Here is a 22282-nt window from a genome sequence, read left to right on the forward strand (position 1 = left end):
TTTATAATTAATATACAAGTGAAAAAATAATTCTTAACGTATTTTACAATAAAAAAAAAAAAATTGTAAAGAATTACAAAATTGAAAATAAATTTAACATTTATCAAATATTTTCAAAAAGTATTCGAAATTTGAAGAAAAAAAAAGAAACTTTTATTTAAAAATTGGATTATTTGGAGTATTTTTGTATGAACAAACTTTATGTAAGGAAAAATGTGACGTCATTTTCGAAAAGAAAAGAAATTAATTGATTCACTTTAAGAAATTAAAATTTATTTTGTAAATGTAAATAAAAATTTATTTTTATGCACAACTAAAGGGCAGCACTTTTTATATTAATTATTACAATAATTATTTTCTGTAAAACAATAATGAAATTGAATAATTTATGCCTTGTAAATGTAAAATACAATTTACTGTATTGCGCACAATATCAAAATTAAGTGAAAATATTTTATGAATATGATATTATATTATATTTAATTACAGGCTATTTTTAAAACAATTTTAGAAAGCGAATTATTAATTTGAATTTTAGAAATTTGTGTATAAATTTCCAAATAAAAAAAAAAAATGCTACTCAAATTTAAAAAAGTGTATAATATTTTTGATTTGCAATTAATTATATTAATGACGCATATATAGGATAAGAAAACTACAAAATATTGATGAAATAACATAATAATTTTATTTACATTTTTTTTTCAAATAAAAACTATATTTATATGTATATTACTTTCAAAAGTCTGATTTAAGTATAGGTATAGCACACATTTTTCTAAGAAATATAATTATATTTTATTATTATTTTCACTAATTGAAAATTAAAATTAACAATAAAGTAAAATGCATCATTTAATAGCGCCATCAGTAAAGAATATTTAATTTTTAACAAGAAATAATTCTCTTTATTCTTTTGTAATAAATATATGTAATAAATATTTATTTTAAAATTAGGACTTATAAATTTAATGAAGAGTTAATTATGAAATTTTCACTCGTATAATCATTACATATTTATATACATTTATTTATTTATAGAATAATTTTTTTATTTATATATTTGCTGTTAAATAAAATACTACCTGGCATTTCAATTTACATTCTTTAGAGTAATTGTTTTTATAATCTCTAATTTTTAATCTCTTTCAGTCTGTTTTCTTTTTTTTAAAAAAAGATTAATATCGAAATAAATTTATACTGAATTAAAGAATTTGTTTATATTGATGTTAGATTTTTGCAAATCATTGATATAATTTTCTAACATAGATCACAAATTTCGATTTACATTGTCTTCACAAAATTATTTGCTATTATATTTCTAAATATATATTTTTATCACAAAATTGTTTTAGTATACATAGAATAAGATTTTAAATGTACGTTTATACGCTAATTGTTTATTAGCAGGAAGTTAAATTTAAACTAATATCAGGAGTGTTTACAAATGGAAGTTTAATACTATTAAAAATGGAGCGAAAGAAAAATTATAAACATAATAAATAAAAACAATTTTTATTTGTTTCGAAATTCCTTTTTTTTATTAAATATTATTTAAGAAAGGAAGTGTTTTTTAATTTCTTTTGCTCCATTATTTTAACTAGATATCAGCACTGAGACATTGAGGTATGTGTAATTGTTATAATATTTAAGACTTACACAACTTTGGTTTGAATTAAATCAGTCGATAATATTTAATGATTGTAAACAAGTTTGGTGTAAAAGATAAATCCTTTTTTTTTCTTCTTATTTTTAGATTCTGCATTCATCAACTACTTTTGCAATATTCTATTAATAAATGCCAAAAATGACATTTTGTAAATAAAACATTTTTCAGTGACACATTATTATTTAAATAAAATAAAAATTCCTTCATTTTTATCAATTAAAATTGATTTTGATAACGATTACTGACAATAAAAATAATGAAATAAAAGAGAAATGTTTAAAAAAAATATTTACACTTGAAATATTTGCTATAAAACGATTTACAATTTTTTTTTTATAGATAGTCGTTGTAAATGTTTCTTATTCTTCAAGTTTTCAGCTCAAATATTGAAGGAACATTAAAAAGTGTCTTATTGAATAAACTTCTATTTTTTGAGCTGAAAATTTTTAAAATAATTTCCAATATTTTGCACATATAAAAAACAAATAAATAAATAAAAACCCTTTATGCAAATCTCATTTTTACTTTTCCTAGATTTAAAAAAAATCTATCACTTTCTCGTACAAAAAATTAGTTTTATAGTGGAAGTGCAATTTTTAGTTGCAAAAAAAAAAAAAAAAAAAAAACTATTGGAACTGCATTTCCGCAACTTACATCATTCTATAATTTCTTTAATGTCATTATAGTAAATGAACCACTTGTTTGTACCATAATTTTGCTGCTGATCTTTAAAGGAAAATAAATCATTTTTAAATTCAAAAAAAGAAATTTTAATTTTCAAAATAATAAATTATTTACTTACCTTAAGCAACTTTTTGGCATTTTGTGAACTTGATGCCATAAAATACAGGCAAAAATTAAACTCCAAGTTCTTAATGGACAAAGTATCGTTGCCAATGTTCCATATGCCAACCAAAAGAAATAAGCCATACCTGCTTGCATTAATATTAACATCACAAATAATAAATGCTGCGATATTAATTGAATAAAAGAAAATCTTTTCGCAGGTGGCTTTCTTATATTTTGCAATCTGAAAAAAGAATTTTTTTTTTTAAACCAAATTTTTACAAAAAAAATATATATATTTGTTGTAAATCACGTAAAAATTACAAAAAAAAACTAACCTTTTATCGATACGATGTGCCAAGACAAGATTAAGTGGAAGATGAAATGAAAACAATTGAAAGAATCCATAAGCATAAGTAAACGATCCGGGCAAATAATTATTACCAACAAACGTTCCCCAAGCAAATATTACTCCTACATTATCTTCAATTACTTCACCAATAATCCATGGTCCTTTAATAATTATTAAAATAGTATAATTATCGTCAATAAATATAAATATATAAATAAATTATTTTTTCTCACCGATAGCTAAATAGACTTCATAAAAAACTAATGGAAAAAATAGCCTGTCAATGGTAGACATTATCCATAATTTTCTAATTAGTTTTTGAAACAATCGAATGCGTAATCTCGGTGGTTCTCTATATTTTTCTGTGACATCAAAATTTCAAAAAAATTTATTAAAAAAAAAAAAAATTCACTCTTTAATAAAGATGGTAAAATAATTTATTACCTTGATAAAGCATATGCATGAAACGCAATACGCATAAGGGAATAATTAACAATAATAGAGTACTTCCAAAAAGGAACTGGAACTAAAAAAAAAAATTTAATTATATTTGAAAAATTTAAACATTTTTTTTTTTACTTACAATATGGCTGACATTGGACATGAGAATTAATCGTGGAAGAACGCTGAATGATAGTCTGGTGCCATCTAAAGAAAATGATTGTGTTACAGTTCTTTCTCTGCCATCACTGTCCTTAACTCGAACCTAAACAAAGAAAAAGGAATATTTACCAAAAGAGTGTAATTAAAAAGAATTTAAAAAAAAAAATGGATACCTGAATATTATGAATGCCTATTAAGTAATTTGAAGTATTCCACTTCGCTACATAAAGTGGTCCCTTCACATTTTTACATTGAAGCCACAAATCATTGTTCACTTTGACTTCAACTTTTGTTATAGGCGCCAATGAAAATGTCAATACTCTAAAAAAAAAAAATAAAAATTTTAAAATCATGAAAAATGGTAACATATTCTTAATTATAAAAAAAATAATTTTATACCTAATGTGCGTAGATTGAACAATAGATTGAAGATTCTCTTTCTGTGGCATTGTGAATAGCGCATGTTTTGGATTAGTAATTAATGCTACAGGCCATTCACGATGATTTGCATCAACAAAAGAGAATTGACCATGATCAATTGCACCAAGTCGATACCTATTTTGAAAAATATTCACATTATTTAAACATTTATCATAATAAAAATTAAATTCAAATTAAATAATTAATTGTTTTTAAAAAAATATCTAGAATAAAAATAATGCTTACATTCTATTATCTTTCCAATCTGCCAATTCTAATTCAAGGAAGCCCGCTTGTTGCATAGTATACATGTTAGGTACAGCTCCACCAAATGTATGATAATGGCCACAAAGATATGCCAAACCCTCTCTATATTTTCCTATTAATAATTATAAAATTAATAAAATAATTATCTAATTTTTCAAATTGAGAAATTTGTTTTTAAAATTTTTATAAACTATTTATATTAATATAATTTTTTTCTTACCTAAAATATTTCTAACACCACCTTCGCATTGAGCTAAAATACACGATGTTGGATAATGTCCAAACCAAATAATATAATCTCCATTATTTGCTCTTGAATTTTGAACGAGGCGATGAATTTTTTCCACTTCCTTTTCATTTAAAGCGCCAACAAAATTAAATGGTCTTCTTGGTCCTGGTTGTAAACATGCATCGATAGCAATAAAAGAATAAACTTCACCACCCACTGAAACTTGATGCATATAAGAACGTGGATATTTTTTCCCTTGAATTGAATAGTTTGCAAAATAATTTTCCCTCGATTTTATATTCATAACGTTAAAATTGTCTGAAAAAAAAAATTAAATTCATTCATTAGGTATTTAATGAAAAAAGATACGAATTTTCACAAAAATAGAAAACAATTTAAAACATCATTTTTCTTTTACCGTGATTGCCTCTGACATCTAACCAAACGGTTCTGTTAACAACGTGACTTTCTTCTAAAACTCGTTTATAATGCTGCCATTCCTCCAATATTTGTCTTGATCCCATTTTATCGCTTGTTTTAGCATCAGTCAAATCGCCTATTTTTCAAATTAAATTCTTAGACAAAATTTTGCAAAAAAAAGTCGCATTTTATACTACTATTCAAAAATCAAAATAGTTTAAAAAAAGAATATATTATTGTTAAATTACTTGCCAGAAGCGAGAACAACTATTGGTTTGATTGCATCAATTGTTTCATCGCAAAACTCTTTAAGTTCCGTTATTCTTGAAGGATCATGAAATATACTTATGTGAATATCTGAGATCTGTGGGGGAAAAAAAAAATATATATATATATATATATATATATAATTTAAACAATACGTACAGTTATCTAAAAAAAAACAATTATTTTTCATACAAAAAAGGAACCTACTTGTAAAAACCACATAAGACTTTCATATGAATATCCAATTTCATATTTTTTTGGTTCATATAAATGTTGATCAATTGAATCTGAAGTTTTATAAGTTGCACTGTTTACATTACTATTGGAATCAACATTTATTAAATTCACAACATTAGCGACAAATATTGACAGCATCAATATAAACATTAAAACAATCACTGCGGACTTTGACGTTTTCATTTCCATAACATCCAATTAATTATATAACTATTTTTTTTATATAAAAACATTGAAAAAATACAAGCATTTTGAATGGAAAGAAATTTATATAGAATTTAATTTTCTTTTTCTATGAAAATTCAGCGTTGAATTTCACTTGAATAATAAAATAACATTATTTGTGTATAAGCTGAATTGAAAATTCATTTTCACTTTTATTGTCTAATAATATATATATATATAATATAGTGATTTTTCTCAAATGTCAAATCATATCAATTGATGACACATTTACTTCTTCTTCTTCTTCTTCTTCTTTTTCACATACAAATGTATATATATATTTTTTAATAGCGTCGATTTATCAGGCCAAATTTTTCACAAATATATTTAATATTTAAATAATTGTTTATGCGCTTTTATAACTCGCGAAATACACAAATAATCTTGACTTTTATATGAAACTTTATATTTATTTCTGCGCAGGATTCAATTTTACCCCTCCATTTTGAAAAAAAAATCAGCTGATTATAATTGGGTAGTTACCACGGTCGTATTGTACAGGGTCCGGAATCTTCAGGTGTCGGGGGGTCTCGCGGTGAAAACCCGCCGATAGGTGGCTACGTGTCGTAAAGTAAATGAGCGCTAATATTTAAATTATATAAAAATCTTATTTGTCATAAAACACAAACATTAAAAATGTTTAAATTGTATTATACAAAAAAAAAATTAATAAGTACAACACTATTTTACACAAAGCAAAATGAATTTTTCATTAAAAGTAAATTTCCAGTAAATTATGTACTTGAAAAACAATTTAATATATATATAAAGATCTATAAATCGATAGCTTTAGTAAACATAAAACGAAAGAAGATAAATGATTTGATGACTAGAACTTTAATTTCGTATTCTAGAAGAAAAAACATTCGAAAAAAATATTATTTTTTTTTTAATACTAATAAACCTAAATGTATTTATTTTTATTAAAATTATTTACATATTTTTTTTCTTAAACTACATCCAAAATTATTAAATTTATATTTATCTAATTCGTCACTTTCTTTCGTTTCAATTGTTTCGCATCCGAATTACCATGTAACATCGCCTGATATTCGGGAAATTTAATTTCAGTTTCCTGCTTTATTTGCATATAAGATTTGTATTTAGGAATACGTAATACTTTTTTACCAAAAGATGTCAATAATATTAAATTTAAAGCTAAACCATAAGATGAACTTGTTAACCAATATAACAATAATCCCTGAAAATAAACGATAAAAATCATATTTAATTCGATATATTATTTTAAAATACTAGAAGAAATTATTTTCAGTTTTTACAAAATTAAATAAAATAGATTATTAATAATAAATTATTAACGTACCGATGGTAATTGTGTGGTAATAGGAATAGTTCCCACACTGAGAATTCCAAATGTGGCACATACAAATTTTTGCACAATTGTCGGATTATTAAAATTATTATAATATAACTGTAAATAATAATTAATTAATTAAATTAAATTAATTAAATCATTTAATTTGAAATATAATTTCTCGATAAATTAAAAAATTAATTCATTTTACATAAAATTATATTACCAATGTTAAAAATAATTATCAACTTACTCCAACAATAGAAAGATTTATTACACCAATAGTTAAGGGCAATATTAAAGAACTATCTGGTACTGTAAGATTAGTTAACCATCCAATTCCATTTGTTGCTATTTCAGAATATACAGGTACATTGGCTATGAAAAAATTTATTTTTTTTTTTATGAAATTTTTTTTATCTAAAATCTATTAATAAATGTAATTTTTGAAAGTATTTTATTTACCGGGATCTGTGAATGGAAAAATACAACATACATTTCCAATCGCCATAGACATTCCTAACCAAGCTGTAAACTGAAATACAACACAACTAAAAGCTTTCAGTGGATTTGTATTTTCCTCGTGCATTGCATGTTTCCATACTACTTTTATCTGCAATTTAAAAAAAAAAATTTTTTTAAATAATAAATATAATTTACTCAAAATTGGGAGTTTAGTTTACAAATTTCCCAAAAGAATTTTTTTCTAAATTATAATTTCCTTATGTTAAAAAAAAAAATTTTGACTCTAAAATATTTACCATATCTTGATACCTGCTCTTAGCGAAATCCATTGGCCAACCAAACTTTTTCATTGAGATTTTAATTTCTTCTTTAATTAGTTCCATACTTATATTAAATTTTTGTTGAACATTATCTAATGCAATAAGACATCGACGCTGAAATTTATTAAATTCTCTATTTAAAAAAAAAAAAAACCATAATAGCAGAAAAAAAGAAAATTTATATTTACCTGTTGCAAAGAAAGAGGAAAATAAAATATAGTTTTTAAAATAACTGACGATAATACTATAGTTGCCCACCATGGTAAACCGGTATAATTATGTAAAAATTGTAAATATTCTTGACAATAATTTACCAAAGGACTCTCTGATATATCTTTTAATGAAAGTATTAATCCTTCTTTGTGAGTAATAAATCCAGAATTACTAACTTCATTAGTAGCCTCTGATAAAGTATCAGTAATTGATAATGCACTAGATGTTGATTCATATCTTACATTCAATTTTCCAGGTAACCTCAAAGAATTATTGAATAAGCTTCTTTTGACAATTCCATTTCTTAATTCTGTTTGACGATAATACGAATATATTTTATTATTTCCAGTGGAATAAACTGCATTGTTGTGATTTGAAAATGAATTTGTTGATAAATATTTTGTTATTCGTGTCAAATTATTGCCATTGGAAAAAACGGATATTAAATGTTTATTACATTTATAAACATTATTAGCATATTGAGAATATTTTTGTATTTGCATTTCACAAACAGAATTTCGAACAAGTGAACCGATAATTAAATTGTTCATTTTTTATCGCAAATCTATATTTTATACCAGCAGTAAAATCATAACATAACCAACAAATCGTTCGGACTTCATATAACATGAATTTTAGTTTCCACCGCGATAAATTCTAAAAGTTTACGATTATCAACAAATTTTCTCTATTAAATGATGATTATATTTACAAAATTCAGTGTAAATAATTATTTTAAATAAGAAAATATTTTTAAATGCACAAAATCGGAATTCCATGCGTACCAAAGATGGGTACGTATAATACGTGAATATTTTACAAAAATAAGAGTGAGTGGGGAGGTTTTCTACGTATAATACGTATTTTACATGATTAAGAAAAGCACTTTTACCCATCTCTGATGCGTACTATAATCAACAAAAACAAAAAAAATATATACATATTTAAAGAAAAACAGTGATATTTTTGTTAAATTTCTGCATAAAAAATGCAGATGCAAATTTTATACTGATTCACAGTATAGTAATGAATTTTTTATTCATAATTTTCTTTCAAAAATATTTTCTGTGCGTTATTTAATTTGTTATAAAATCATGGAGCAACTTTCTACCGGTATTTTAAATGTAAGTTTTTTTTTTTTCATTAATTAATTATTTCTTTTGTAATTATATTTCTAAGATAACATTTTTAATTTTCTCTATAGAGAATTATAAGTGGAGAGACAATAAATGATCCCATTTTTTTGCAATATGTGGTAAGTGTTTGTTATTTTGAATATTTATTTATAAAAAAATGTTTTCTATGGTAATTAATAATATATATTTTTTTTAACTTTATAAAGGGTTCGAAATGTATAAACAATGATAAATATAGATTATGGCTATCAGATGGAGAAATAGTGACATCTTATGCATTTGGTCATTCAAATGATTTGGAACTTATACGAAATGGAATTTTAACGAATTTTTCTCTTTGTAAAATTAATAATTATGTGTTAACAAAAAGTAAAGGTTTAGTAACGTAAGTTTAAAAAAAAAAAAATTCATTCAAGAAAACAATTTCACGTTGTTCTTTTCTATAATTATGTTTAATTGCTTTAGGCCTGTTATTATGATTCGAAATATTGAAGTAGTAACATCAGGTGGTGAAATTGGAAATCTTCTTGGAAAACCAATTATGTATGAACCAAAAGCATTGAATATTAAAGAACAAATTCCAGGTTTTGAATTAAATTATTATTTATAAATATATTAATAGAATTATTTTTTTTTAATTTTAATTTTTGTCGAAATTTTAATTTCTCGTTTAGTTGTAGAAGAAGTTCAAGTAAATCACGTAAATTCTCAGCCTTCGAGTTCACAAAATGTTATTGCCACTGTGCCAATAATACATTTGAGTCCATATTATGGAAAATGGACAATAAGAGCAAGAGTATCGGCAAAGTCAAATATTAAAACATGGAATAATGCACGGGGCGAGGGTAGATTATTTTCAATTGATTTAATTGATGAATCTGGAGAAATAAAATGTACTGGATTTAATGATCAAGTTCATTCATTTTACGATCAATTTGAAGTATGTTTATTTTACAAATAAATTCAATTTGATTTCCTTTTTTTTTTTTTATTTTTAATTAAAATAGTTGAGTTAAAAATTCTTTTATAAAATAAAACAAATTTTTTTTTTTTCAGGTTGGATGCATTTATTATATTACCAAATGTCAAGTAAAACCCGCAAATAAAAGATTTACAACCATAAAACATGAATTTGAACTTGTTTTAAATGCAGATACTGCCACTATGAAATATGAAGGAGATGATTTACATATTCCAATGATTCAATTTGATTTTTCTCCCATCAGTGATATTCAATACAGAGAAAGTGGCATTGCTATCGGTAAATATGTTTACAATTTTTAAATAAATTTATATAATTAAAAAAATGTCTAAATATTATTGTAATAATATAAAAAAAATAGTTTAATAAATATATATTTTATAGATATTCTCGCAATTATAAAAACAGTTGGAGAAGTTATACGATTTAAATCGAAAAAAACGGGAGCAGATTTAATGAAACGGGATATTCTTTTGGTTGATGATAGCAACACTATGGTAAGCATAAAATAGAATAGAAATAAAAAAAATTAGAATAGAAATTTTAAACAATTTCTTTTTTTTTTCAGATAACGTTAACATTATGGGATACACAAGCTGATGAGTTCAATGAAATAGAAGGCACGGCATTGGCAATTAAAGCCGTAGCCATAAAAGATTATAATGGAGGCAAATTTCTTTCAACTACTTCGACAACAATTATTCAAGCTAATCCAGCTATTTCTGAGATTGAAAGGTTTGAAAATCAAGATAAATAATTAAAAAAGAAACATAGAAAGAAAAGAAAATAATAATTTCTATATTTTAGAATACAAACATGGTTCAATGAAACTGAACGCGCTAAAAATGCCAAAATGCTTTCAACCACATCTACAAGTTTAAGCTCTAATTTTCCTTGGTTAAATTTTAAACAAGTTGAAGAACAAAATATTGGAGTAATTGGAACTGATAATATATTTTTAACTAAAGCCACTATTGGATCTATGAAACATTATAATGCTTTATATAAAGCTTGTCCCACAGAAGGTTGTAACAAAAAGGTGATATAATTTACAATATTTGTATATATATATAGTTTTATAATAACAAAAATTATTAATTTTTTCATTATTTAAAAATCTATTTTACCGACAGCTTTTGGATCCGATTAATTGTATGTATCGATGTGTAAAATGTAATGCAGATTTTCCAAATTTTACATACAGAATGATTTGTCAGGTAATTTTTACTTTATCATTAAAATAAATAAAATATTTTTTAAATATAAGAGATTTTTTTATATGTAAAATTTTAATATTTTTTTTAGGCAACGTTACTTGATTACAATCAGGAATTAAAAGTAACTATTTTTCATAATGAAGTCGAACAAATTCTAAATAAAAGCGCTCAAGAAATTGGAAATATTTATGAAAATTTCTCAACTGATATTTATGAAAATATATTTCATAGTTGTCAATTTAAGAGTTTTATATTTAAAATTCTAATGAAACAGGAACACTTTAATGTATGTAATTTGATTTTTTATATTTTCTTTTTTAAGGGTATAAAATCAAAATTAATATTTTTTTTTTTTACAGAATATATCGAGAGTAAAAGCTGTTGTATTAAGTGTTTCACCAATAAATTTATCAGAATATAGTTCACGTTTGATGAAGGAAATTAAAAAAATTATGGAAAAACCATCAACTTGAAGAGGATTGCTCCAAAAATATATTTTGATAATAATATTGACTGAACGAATAAGGTTATAGAGATACCTAAAATTTTCTTGTGATGCGTGTTATTTTTATAATTAAATAACAAAAATATTTTTCTATATATTTTCAACTATTAGTAGTATGAAAATTAAATAATATTAAGTAAAATGAAATATGTATTCTTTATTTGAATTATTCTAAATATGCCTTTTTTTAAAAAAAATTTTATTAAGACAAAAAATTCATGACATTGCATGAAATAACATTAAGTTCTCAGAATTGTAAGTACTTTAAAAAATATTTAAAGTTTATATGAAATGTGTATAAAAAAATTAAATCATGTTACTGTAAAGATTAATAAAATATTTAGTTTCGATTTTTGAAATAAATTTTTTTATTAATTTTCTAACATTAAATCCTTTAATTTAGATTAATCTTGTTTCTGTTATTTTTTTTTTGTTCGCATTGAGGGTAAAAAAAAAACAAAACTATTTTTTAGCGATTTAAGATAAATTTAATTTTTAAGCATAGCAGACCAAAGTAAAATATATTTTACAACCAAAATATTCACGCAATAACGTTTTAACATAAAATCAGAAGAAATAATAGACTATTTTTTTCTTCTTTACTGTCGTTCAATAAATGTCTAAATAGATAATCATATTTTTTAAAAGAAAAGAATTTTAATGCATAAAGAAGCTGCGCAATGTATTTTCTAAAACACAATGTCTATTTAAGATGCACGTGCCATTCCAGTTGCGAACAATACAGTTGGTTTATTTTTCTTTTTCTTCTTCTTTCCACCACTTGTATTTTCCTCAGATTTGTCCACAGCTAAATAAAAAGCATTAATTACAATTATATATTTAAATCTAAAAATATAAGATTAGAAAAAAATTCCAAATAAATAAATTTATTTAAATACCTGATTCCACTAAACTAGATTGTTCCAATGCTTGGGCAAGTGCATCGCCAAAAGTCGGATTAAAATTACGTAGGGAAACATATCCTTCTTCGTCAATTTGTTGAACAGGTGTTATTTCAGGAGGAGGAGGAGGAGGATTTGATCGTGTTTTTATTGATGGCCAAGCATTGCCAGAACGATGTCCATTTTGACGAAGCATTTGAGCGAATGATGGTCCAGAATCGATATTATTTGACGGCCAAACAATAGATTCATCAATTGCAGATACCTCCTCAAATGTACTCAACGATGGACTACTTGCTAAACTTGACGTTGCTGTTGATTCCGAAGGCGTTGGTATTGAAATTCTACAACAAAAATTAATTATTAAAATAAAAAAAATTTAATACATCATCTTTTAGAATTTAGAAAAAAATACATTAATAATTATAAATTAATCACACACTCATTTTGTAATGAAGAATAATCAGGTTGCCATTGTGGAAAATGACGACGTGATTCAATATGAACTTTTCTTGTTGGAAATTTTCCCATACGCTTATTTTCCTCTTCGTTTATTTTCTTTTCTCTCTTTCGTTCCTCACGTTCTTTGCGTTGTCTTTTTCTCTGTCGCGTTTCCAATTGTTCTACAAACAATTTTTTCTTTTCTCAATAACACAATTCTAATTATTATTAATTAAAATGAAATAAATAAAAAAAATGCAATTAAAAGAAAAGGAAGATGAATTTACCATGAAATTGTTGAAGGACATTTTGCGAAACAAGAGGTGGCAATAGTTCAATTTCAGCAATTTCAAATTGACATGTTAGTGGTAAATGGCATAAATAACGAAGACGACGTCTCAAATCTTCAGTTAAACTTCCTTCTTCTTTCTCTAAAAGTTTTCCCATAATTGTTCTTGGACAATGTTCCAAACTGCCGTATTCCATTTCCAACATTTTTGCATTCATCGCATGAAGATAAACATGTTGTCCGTTTTCAGCTGAAATTGCAATTTTTAATTAAAAATTGTTTCCTTTTTTTTTTAATTTTAAAATTTTAAAATATACCTTGATAAAAATAAAAGAATTTTTGCGCATTAAAAGAAGTGAGCAAATCATTGACATGATTTTCCATTTGCTTAGGTGGTTGTACATTTGTATGATCAGAGACATTTTTCGAAGTCATTAATTCATATTCTTCTCCATCCCACCACGATTTAACAACTTCAAATTGCGCCTCATTATCATTCTTCATTTCGGCAATTCCTTCATTTAACTCATTATTATCATCGTCGTTTTTATTAATTTCAATATTATTATCTGCTATTGTTTCGTGAACAATTTCGGTTTTTGGCACCTCCTGGCATTTATCAACGTTTTCCTTTTTTAATTCCACACTCGCTTGACCAATCAAATTGGGTCCCTAATTTTTAGAATTAAACATTATATTAATATTAAAAAAAAAATATATATTAAAAATATAGACATAAATATTATTTAATAAAATGTTACCATTAAAAGTTCACGCTCTCGAATTTCTAATTCATTGAGAGCTTGATCGATAAAACAATTTTCGGGACAGTGAGGATCTTCTTGTAATTCAAGTTTTAGCTGAACTTTCTCGCATTCAATTATATCAATAATCTAAAAATTATGTTATTATGTTATTACATAAGCAATAAATATTTTTGTTTCTAAATAATTTTAAATATAAAAATAAAATTTATTATTTTAATTTCCTTACGTTTTCAACATTAGCCAGAAGTAATTTAGAATAAACTTGGCAGTGGGAATTATCAGAGACTGAGAAAAAAGCAGTGGGTGCTGGTATTTCTTTTTCCGGTACTGATGTTGCAATTAATGAACCTCTCTCTCGACGCATTAAACGTAATTTCACATTATCCCCAACGTTCATTAAATTCTGTTCAATTTCAACAACACTGCAAAAACAAAAGTGATAAAAAAAATTAATTTCAAAATTGAATTAAAATTAATATTTAATAATTAATTTGATTAAAAATTAATAATTTATTATTATTAAAAGTAATAAATAATTTCTCAGAAATAATAATGTAATTTTACTTACAATGAAAAATATTTATGTAAAATTACCTCTTCAAATCGGATTTGTGAATTGACTCATAACAAATGGGACATTTGCGCCATGTTTTATCAGACAATGCCAAATAATGTAAAATGCAAGCCCAACAATAAACGTGTCCACATCTTGTCATTTTTCCAGCAATGGGCGAACACAAACAAATTGGACACGACAATTTGTCAGAAGTATGTAATCTCTAAATTAAAAAAAAAAAAAAAGTTTTAGAATTTTAATTTAACAAATTTCATTTAATAAAAATATACTTACAATCTGCTCAATGAATTTCCATTCAACTAAAATATCAGGATCGGCTAAATTTGCAGTATAATCTGCATTTGCATTCACAATAAATTGACAACTGTAATGAAAAGAATTAAAAATTTTCCCTCTAAATGAAAAATTCAATTTATTATAAATAATATTGCATACTTTGCTTGCAAAAATTGTTCCTTATTGTATTTGTGTCGTTGAACAGGTGGAAGCCAACGATTGCTATTATGATTATAATTCAATGTTCTTCTTCTATTCCATGTATTGGATCCATTCCGCATGTCGCGTGGAGCATAATGAAAATTTAGCAGATGATTTAAATTCTGCTTTTTACTTCCTTGATTCATTACTGAGCCTGGCTCAGCCAACTCTTCAACTACCTGCAATTATTGAGGGCGAAAAAAAAATTATAATCCACAAATAGTAGCCAAAAAAAAATCTATTTAAAAATTTAAAACACACCTTGGAATCCTCCTTTGAACTGCCATTATAATATCCTTTAGATTTTGGTCTCTTATCAAAACTTTTTCCTTTCTGTGCAAAGGATTTCCTAGGCTGATCATATTTTGAAAAGTTACTTGCACCAACTGGTTCACGTTTACGTGAAGATTTTGGAAATGGTCTGCTACTAACAATATCGACTAAAAAAAAAACACACACAAACAAATTATCACTAATTAATAAATAACATTTTTATAAAACATGAACAATTACATCAAATTTTTTTCCAATTTTTAATATCACGAATTAAAAATATTACAAAATATTATGAAATAAAGTTTTAGTAAGAATAATAATTATTCTTTCAACAGAGAACAAATTCCAAGTCACGTGTTTATAATTTGCTTAATTAGTTCCGTCACAAGGTCATATTTCAATTTTAATGAAAAAAGAAACAGTAATATCAAAGTGACGTTCTAAATAATATTTTTAGAAAGAGAATATTACCTTCGTCAATACTAAAACTTAAAGAATGAGAAATTTCCATGAAAAAAAAATTTCCTACCATCGGCAAATAAAAATTACAAACAAAAACAGTACCAAATTTTTTGAATATACTGTTTTTTTTTTTTTTTTTAATAACATTAAATTGAAAAATAAAACGATAAAATGACGCGATAGAAATCGACGCGGAAAAGTCGTGACTCACCTTGATTTTTTTTGACATCATTTCCCGTCCCTTTGGACGTGGATTGCGGGAATTTCGACTTTTTTTCCATTATAAAGACGGCAAATGCCGTTAAAAATGTTTGCGATGATTGAGATATTATCTCCTCCGTATGGAGAAACAATTTTTTGCTGCAAACCCTTCATCTTTTCAATAAGCCATGTTCGTCAGTTCCAAAGTAAAAAAAACCTTCAAGAAGGTAATTTGTATGGACAAAATTGAGATAATTAAGACTTTAAGAAAAACGTAAAACACTTATTTTGGGAGAGATTGTCTCCCTTTCGCCGTAAACGACGATTTTTGTCGCGTACTACAATTCTCGCGAACTCGTCGCTATAATGGCGACGATGTACAGTGATCTTCAGTGAAAGAATCGGAAATCAAAATAATCATTCATCAAAATTTATTAAAATTTACTAATGGAACATTTTTCTATTTCTTTTGTTTTATTAAATTTTATTATGAATTATTGTAAACAAAACCTCGGGGATATGTATGTATTTAAAATTTTTTTTATATTTCATCATTAGTATAAGTTGATCATTTGAATTGTTGATAGTTTATAAGGACATGTGCTTCCGGTCAATGTTGCCACAACAAATATCAAACATTTTCGCAGGGTGTGCAACATGATGCGATTTTAATGTTTAAAAATCTTTGTAGTTAAATAAATAATACAAAAAGCAAATATTAACAAATTTAATTGAAAAATATAAAATAGAAAAGAAATTTCTTACTGTTTAGCGTTTTTTATTCTTTTAAAATAATTGAAATTCATTATTATTTAAACTATTGTTTTTTTACATTTCATAATATATTTGTACGGTTGGCAAGATTGCAATGTAAATTGACGCATTTCCGCTATGTTGAACTTCCGCTTCTTTTCGTTTCGTCGGAGAAAGCGTAAACACGTGTGCTAAAGATTTTTAGCAATTTATTCAGTGAAATATCCTCTTTTATATAAATAATTTCTTAATTAAACATGTCTTCCAAAGCCGAGCTCGCTTGTGTTTATTCCGCCTTGCTCCTCGTCGATGACGATGTTGCAGTTACTGTAAGTTATATTTCACCTTCATCTGGCGTTTCCAGCATTTTCTTTTTATTTAAATTGTTCAATTAGAAATATTTATATTATTTATTTATCTTTTAATTTAACTTTTAGTTCTTTAAAAGGTTTTCACTTATAGATTTTTAATTTTTTTTTAGAAATTGTCTTTTGTAGATATGCGAGCATGAAAATTGTTTAATTTCGAGGTTATGTTATATCAATATAAGAATAAAATTAGTTGTTTTGCTTGCAAAATAATTGGATAATGTTGATACTTTTCCTTTTTTTCGTTTCTAATTGATTTTGTTAGTTATATACTTAATTTTTTATTTATTCATCGTAAAATTTTTGGCGTTACATGAAATATTGTAAAAGTTCTAATTAATAAAATTTAGTAATATATGATTCGTATTTAATTTTTTTTTTTTAATGTTTAATATCGAGCATTATATTAGAACCAGATGAGTTGAATTTTTTTTTTGCTGATTTGGTGTCGAAATAATGCAAAATCAATAACGTACAGAGCGTAACGCGTAAGATTACTATTTCTTATGCGACAAGTGATGTGCACAATTTTATTTAAATTTTTAATCTATTTTGAAAATGTAGAATTTGTTCTTGATTAAATTATTACAATGAATTAATATTTTGTACAGGGTGAAAAAATTCAAACAATCCTGAAGGCTGCGAACGTTGACGTTGAGCCTTATTGGCCAGGACTCTTCGCAAAAGCTTTGGAAGGCGTTAATGTTAAAGAACTTATCACAAATATTGGCTCTGGAGTCGGAGCTGCTCCAGCTGCGGGAGGTAATTAAATTTCAATTCAGAAAACTAATTAAAAAAAAAAAAATTACAAATTAATATTATCAATTTTTTTTTAAGCTGCTGCTGCACCCGCTGCCGCTGCAGGAGGCGCAGCTGCCGAATCCAAGAAAGAAGAGAAAAAGAAGGAAGAGCCAGAAGAGGAATCCGACGACGATATGGGCTTCGGTAAGAAATTGTTTAATTAAATTTATGAAAAAATTTAAATATTAATTGAATTTAAAAAAAATAATTTAAATTATTCTTTCTAAAGTAAATAATTTCAATTTAATTTTGTTTTTTTCTTACAGGTCTCTTCGATTAGAAGCAGCAATTAAAAAAAAAAATCAATTTATTTTTGTACAGTTCTATTGTGCATTGTAATTATAAAAGTTTCTTATAAATTAAAAAAGATCATAATTTTATGGAAATGAAAGAGAGGACCTTTTTATTAGGTGTAAATATAACAATATTAAACCCAAAACAGTTTTTTGAAAAAGAAAGTTCAACTTTACATATATACAATAAATCTTGCGCATTAGAAAAAGCTACAATTGCAAACTTTTTTTTTTTTTTCTTTTGATTAAAGTTTGACACAACATTAAAATAGAAAGTTTTTTTTTCAAACTAACATACATCGACTAGGAGATACGAAACACACAAATTTTAAAAATTCAGTATTCTATCAAATGATATAAATGTTTTACTTTTTTTAAAAATAAATCTCTGCTTTTCTCTATATATATATAATAGGTAAATAAAATCTTTAATGTATCATTATACATATAATATATACACAATAATCTATGATGAACAAAAAAAAAAAAAAAAAAAAAAAGATAGAAGAAAATTAATTAAATTTTAAGAATCATTGATAATTTACACAACAAAGTGTGTCGAAACAAAAAATATTCAAAAAGATTTTAAAATAACGGAAAAATTTTGTTTAGTAAACTTTTTTTAAAATGAATGGTGCAAATAATACGCAAAGGGAAAATATTTTAAAATACAATAAAAGAAAATTCCTCTACTCATGTATATGACATACTTAAACCTCGTTCGAATGCAACTTCGTTGTCTCCAAATTTAATATTTCCTTCAGCTTCTTGCTCGTGGGAATTTTCTTCATTTGTCGTTGAGGCACTGCTTTCATTGCTAATATCAAGTTCACATGGTTCTGGACTTCTGTTCAATGGCTCCAATCCAATAATTGTACGAACACTGTCCGGTAAATGAGGCGCCACTGATATTAATTGATGATAAATTCCCTCTGCCTTTGAAATTGTCCACGGTAATTCGATGTGTAACGACAAGTCATTTATATGCTGCAAAAAAAAAAGAAAACAAATTTTTTCTCTAAAGTTAAAAATTTAATTAATGTTTATACCTTTAAAATTTCAGTGAATCCATATTGATTTTCCATGAGAATTGTTTTCTCAGTGTCCAAAATTGAGGCACAAAGAAGAAGATGGAAATTTTTACATGGCAAATCAGTCCAAAGTATTTCCCAAAGTTTCATAATATCAATAGCATTAAATTCACGTTTAAACAAAACCAATAGCCATCGAAAACAAAAAAACATATTTCCCGAGTCGTGTTTATCTAAATAATTCGCCAATTGCGGTTCCGTCACTGAGAGTAAATTATGAATTTGACTGAGTTGACATTTCATTCCCGATTGATCCATTTCGAAATTTGTGTACTAATAGGGTAAAAAAAAGAACATTTTTAATTAATTTATCCAACTATAATTTAAAATTATAATATTATACATTACTCACGACTTTGTTCATAAATCCAACGAAACACCAAAAGGCATCGACTTCATTGTCCATAAGACACAAAATTGGACTGAGCAAATCGCTCATACCTTGTACATATCCCAAATCAAAATTGTACATTACGTAGGTCATTAAAATATCGTACAATTGTGCTAAATGAGGATTATTTTCACCCGAGTAATAAACATGTGTTCGATCAGTTCTGTTTACGTCTTTTTCTAGAAAAAAAAAATAATTAAAAAAAAAAAAAGATATTTTTTATAATTCAGTAAACGAACCTATTAAACTTTTACGATCCCGATAATCGGCAAATCGATTTTCCTGAGCTGATGTCATGGATCGCCATTGTAATTTCATTATGAAATATTCATCAGTCTTCTTTTTCTTCAATTCTAATCTCTCTATACTCGTCGAATTCCATGGATAATAATTAAGTAGAAATTTCCAAACTTCATAACGTAAGGATGGCGAAATACCCTTTAATAAAACAACAATTTTTAATTTGCACTAATTTACATAATTTAAAAAAAAAAAAAATTACTCACGCCTCTAAAAATAATTTCTTTAATCGCATCAGAATTTGTAATTCTTCCAGTTGGATCCTTATATTTATCCCATTGTTCCTGAGTCAAAGGAGCACCTAAAGTATTTCAAATTTATTTATTATTGTAAAAATTTATTAATAATTTCAATTAACGCACCTCGAGGACATGGTGGTCTTGGTGGGAGAAGAACTGATGCACTTGAAACGCCAATTACTTCATATTCTTCACCGGAACTTACGGAAACCGATGGCAGAGGCACATCAATTGACAGTGAACGATTTAAAAGATCAGCCACTGTTTCTTCCACTGGTCGTTTCGTATCAGTGTCTTTATATACTGTGAATAAAATTTATTATTAAACACAAATTAAAAACTATATTTAATTTTAAAGCAAAAAAATTTTTAAACCAACTCCAAACATCGGCGAGTTTACTGAAGGCCTCCATTGTTGTTTCATATGGACGATCATGTAAATTACGAACAAATTTCCAAACATAATCCGAAGTATTCTCTTGAAAAAGATCCAATTCAGCGAATGATTTATTAAGAACATTACTCACTTCATCAACGATAATATACATATTGCTATCCATTTTTGATTTGATGAATTTAATAAAACCTTTCAATGATTTCACAAAACTTTCGGCATTTGAAAGTTGAAAAAATGCCACATACGTGGTACCATCTTTTTGCATAAATATTAATTGCTGTCCACTATGATTGATTCGAAATGATTTTAAATCAGAGAATAATATACGAACGGTTCGCGTACGTCCAAGTGAATCTGGACCCTCAGACGATGTTCGCGTACGTCTTGTATGTGAATCGACAAGCGACCATTCTGGATCTTGATCTTGTATTTCCGAAACAATTGATACTTCAATTGGCTTCCATTCAATGCATTTACCAAAACTCTAAATCAATATTTACAAAAATATTATAATTAATTAATAATAAATCAACAAAAAAATTCTTTTTAATCGCATTATCAACAATTTGAATCTTACATATTCGACAATATTCAGAGTTCCTGAACTGTGGACCTCATCTTCTCGTGTATTAGCTCCACGTAAAACCACTCCAGTGTGGATACAAAGTTCCTATTTTTAAAAAAAAGAGTTTATTTCTTAAACTAAAATCCAATTTCAATAACTAAAAAAATATAATTATAATAAATCTAATAATTTTTGTATGTAAATGTAATTATATAATCTAATAATTATCCTTTTCAATGAAAGGCATGATATCCTAATTTTATCCCTAGTGTCAAAAAGAGTTAAGTGGAAATAATAAAACAATATGTTAAATTTTGTCATAAAAATTCCGAAACAATCATAATTTACCGCATGATTCATAAGAGACATTTTTTTTACTTTTTTTATTATCCATGTAATTATCAACGTCCCTTGATTAATTGCCTACAATGCTCCTAATTTCAATTAAAATTATTAACAAACACAGAAAACAAAAATATTTTTATCTATTTATATATTTTTTTAAACTACGCCTCTAAAATGAGATTATATTAAATTACAACACACACAGACACAGACGTACAAATCTTTGTGAATGATGCAAATAATTCGTTCATACGTCATTTTAAATGATTACTCTTGTAAATATAAGAAAAAACATTTGACATATTATTCTTAAAGATAAAAAAACATGGGCTAACCTTTCCCAATTCCGTGGGTTCGAACATCTTTAAACTTTTTTTTCTTCGGATTATTATTTCAATACATTTTCAACTTTTTTTTTTTTGAAATGTTTTATTGTTCTTCGTTAACTTGCACATATAAGAAAATAGAGCACATTCCTCTTGATAGTATGCGTGTTATGTTCACATTGGGTGTTTTCGTCAAATACACTGCGATTTACTGCTAACAGTATTAAGTGGTGCTCAAATGCAGAAAAATAATATATTATTTTTTTTGTCGTTTAACCACTCCGGAATCTTGTTAAGTTCAGGCGAGGTCTCGCGGTGAAACTCGCCGATAGGTGGCTATGTGTCGTAAAGTACGACCTAAAACGTTCGAAATATGAAACCAGGGTTGTGTAA

At 25.7% G+C, this 22282-nt stretch overlaps 6 protein-coding genes across 6 annotated transcripts; 2 read left to right on the forward strand and 4 right to left on the reverse strand.

The window, feature by feature from the left end:
- Nucleotides 1-2262: 2262 nt before the first annotated feature.
- Nucleotides 2263-5936, reverse strand: LOC127280953 (transmembrane protein 62-like). Its single transcript, XM_051304379.1, has 13 exons — nucleotides 5221-5936; nucleotides 4999-5110; nucleotides 4745-4882; nucleotides 4318-4644; nucleotides 4077-4209; nucleotides 3810-3965; nucleotides 3584-3731; nucleotides 3391-3513; nucleotides 3252-3333; nucleotides 3041-3169; nucleotides 2794-2968; nucleotides 2472-2699; nucleotides 2263-2395 (listed from the first exon to the last, which is right to left on the reverse strand). The coding sequence occupies exons 1-13, from the start codon at nucleotides 5437-5439 to the stop codon at nucleotides 2350-2352; spliced, it is 2016 nt and encodes a 671-aa protein (XP_051160336.1). The 5' UTR covers nucleotides 5440-5936; the 3' UTR covers nucleotides 2263-2349.
- Nucleotides 5937-6293: 357 nt separating this feature from the next.
- LOC127280942 (cytochrome c oxidase assembly protein COX18, mitochondrial-like) lies at nucleotides 6294-8585 on the reverse strand. The gene is made up of 6 exons (XM_051304363.1): nucleotides 7764-8585; nucleotides 7552-7689; nucleotides 7256-7403; nucleotides 7044-7168; nucleotides 6800-6907; nucleotides 6294-6676 (listed from the first exon to the last, which is right to left on the reverse strand). The coding sequence occupies exons 1-6, from the start codon at nucleotides 8337-8339 to the stop codon at nucleotides 6461-6463; spliced, it is 1311 nt and encodes a 436-aa protein (XP_051160320.1). The 5' UTR covers nucleotides 8340-8585; the 3' UTR covers nucleotides 6294-6460.
- Nucleotides 8586-8695: 110 nt separating this feature from the next.
- Nucleotides 8696-11959, forward strand: LOC127280941 (replication protein A 70 kDa DNA-binding subunit-like). The gene is made up of 12 exons (XM_051304362.1): nucleotides 8696-8912; nucleotides 8993-9043; nucleotides 9131-9309; nucleotides 9390-9508; nucleotides 9599-9864; nucleotides 9981-10185; nucleotides 10291-10403; nucleotides 10475-10641; nucleotides 10714-10945; nucleotides 11040-11123; nucleotides 11212-11409; nucleotides 11483-11959. The coding sequence occupies exons 1-12, from the start codon at nucleotides 8883-8885 to the stop codon at nucleotides 11594-11596; spliced, it is 1758 nt and encodes a 585-aa protein (XP_051160319.1). The 5' UTR covers nucleotides 8696-8882; the 3' UTR covers nucleotides 11597-11959.
- Nucleotides 11960-12093: 134 nt separating this feature from the next.
- Nucleotides 12094-16414, reverse strand: LOC127280939 (RING finger protein 10). The gene is made up of 12 exons (XM_051304360.1): nucleotides 16031-16414; nucleotides 15343-15521; nucleotides 15040-15260; nucleotides 14878-14968; nucleotides 14622-14806; nucleotides 14254-14449; nucleotides 14022-14153; nucleotides 13578-13932; nucleotides 13259-13510; nucleotides 12973-13153; nucleotides 12528-12874; nucleotides 12094-12436 (listed from the first exon to the last, which is right to left on the reverse strand). Exons 1-12 carry the CDS (start codon nucleotides 16098-16100, stop codon nucleotides 12336-12338), a joined length of 2310 nt encoding a protein of 769 aa, XP_051160317.1. The 5' UTR covers nucleotides 16101-16414; the 3' UTR covers nucleotides 12094-12335.
- Nucleotides 16415-16910: 496 nt separating this feature from the next.
- On the forward strand, nucleotides 16911-18333 carry LOC127280944 (60S acidic ribosomal protein P1). Its single transcript, XM_051304364.1, has 4 exons — nucleotides 16911-17102; nucleotides 17753-17903; nucleotides 17979-18086; nucleotides 18209-18333. Exons 1-4 carry the CDS (start codon nucleotides 17031-17033, stop codon nucleotides 18220-18222), a joined length of 345 nt encoding a protein of 114 aa, XP_051160321.1. The 5' UTR covers nucleotides 16911-17030; the 3' UTR covers nucleotides 18223-18333.
- Nucleotides 18249-22215, reverse strand: LOC127280940 (TBC1 domain family member 15). Its single transcript, XM_051304361.1, has 9 exons — nucleotides 21899-22215; nucleotides 21231-21323; nucleotides 20636-21137; nucleotides 20380-20559; nucleotides 20224-20318; nucleotides 19957-20155; nucleotides 19679-19896; nucleotides 19285-19599; nucleotides 18249-19222 (listed from the first exon to the last, which is right to left on the reverse strand). Exons 1-9 carry the CDS (start codon nucleotides 21923-21925, stop codon nucleotides 18929-18931), a joined length of 1923 nt encoding a protein of 640 aa, XP_051160318.1. The 5' UTR covers nucleotides 21926-22215; the 3' UTR covers nucleotides 18249-18928.
- Nucleotides 22216-22282: the final 67 nt, after the last annotated feature.

The sequence above is a fragment of the Leptopilina boulardi genome, unplaced genomic scaffold (genome assembly GCF_019393585.1).
Source record: "Leptopilina boulardi isolate dan_hultmark-lab unplaced genomic scaffold, ZJU_Lbou_2.1 LbouV2_258, whole genome shotgun sequence".
In the NCBI taxonomy this organism is placed as follows: Eukaryota; Metazoa; Arthropoda; class Insecta; order Hymenoptera; family Figitidae; genus Leptopilina; species Leptopilina boulardi.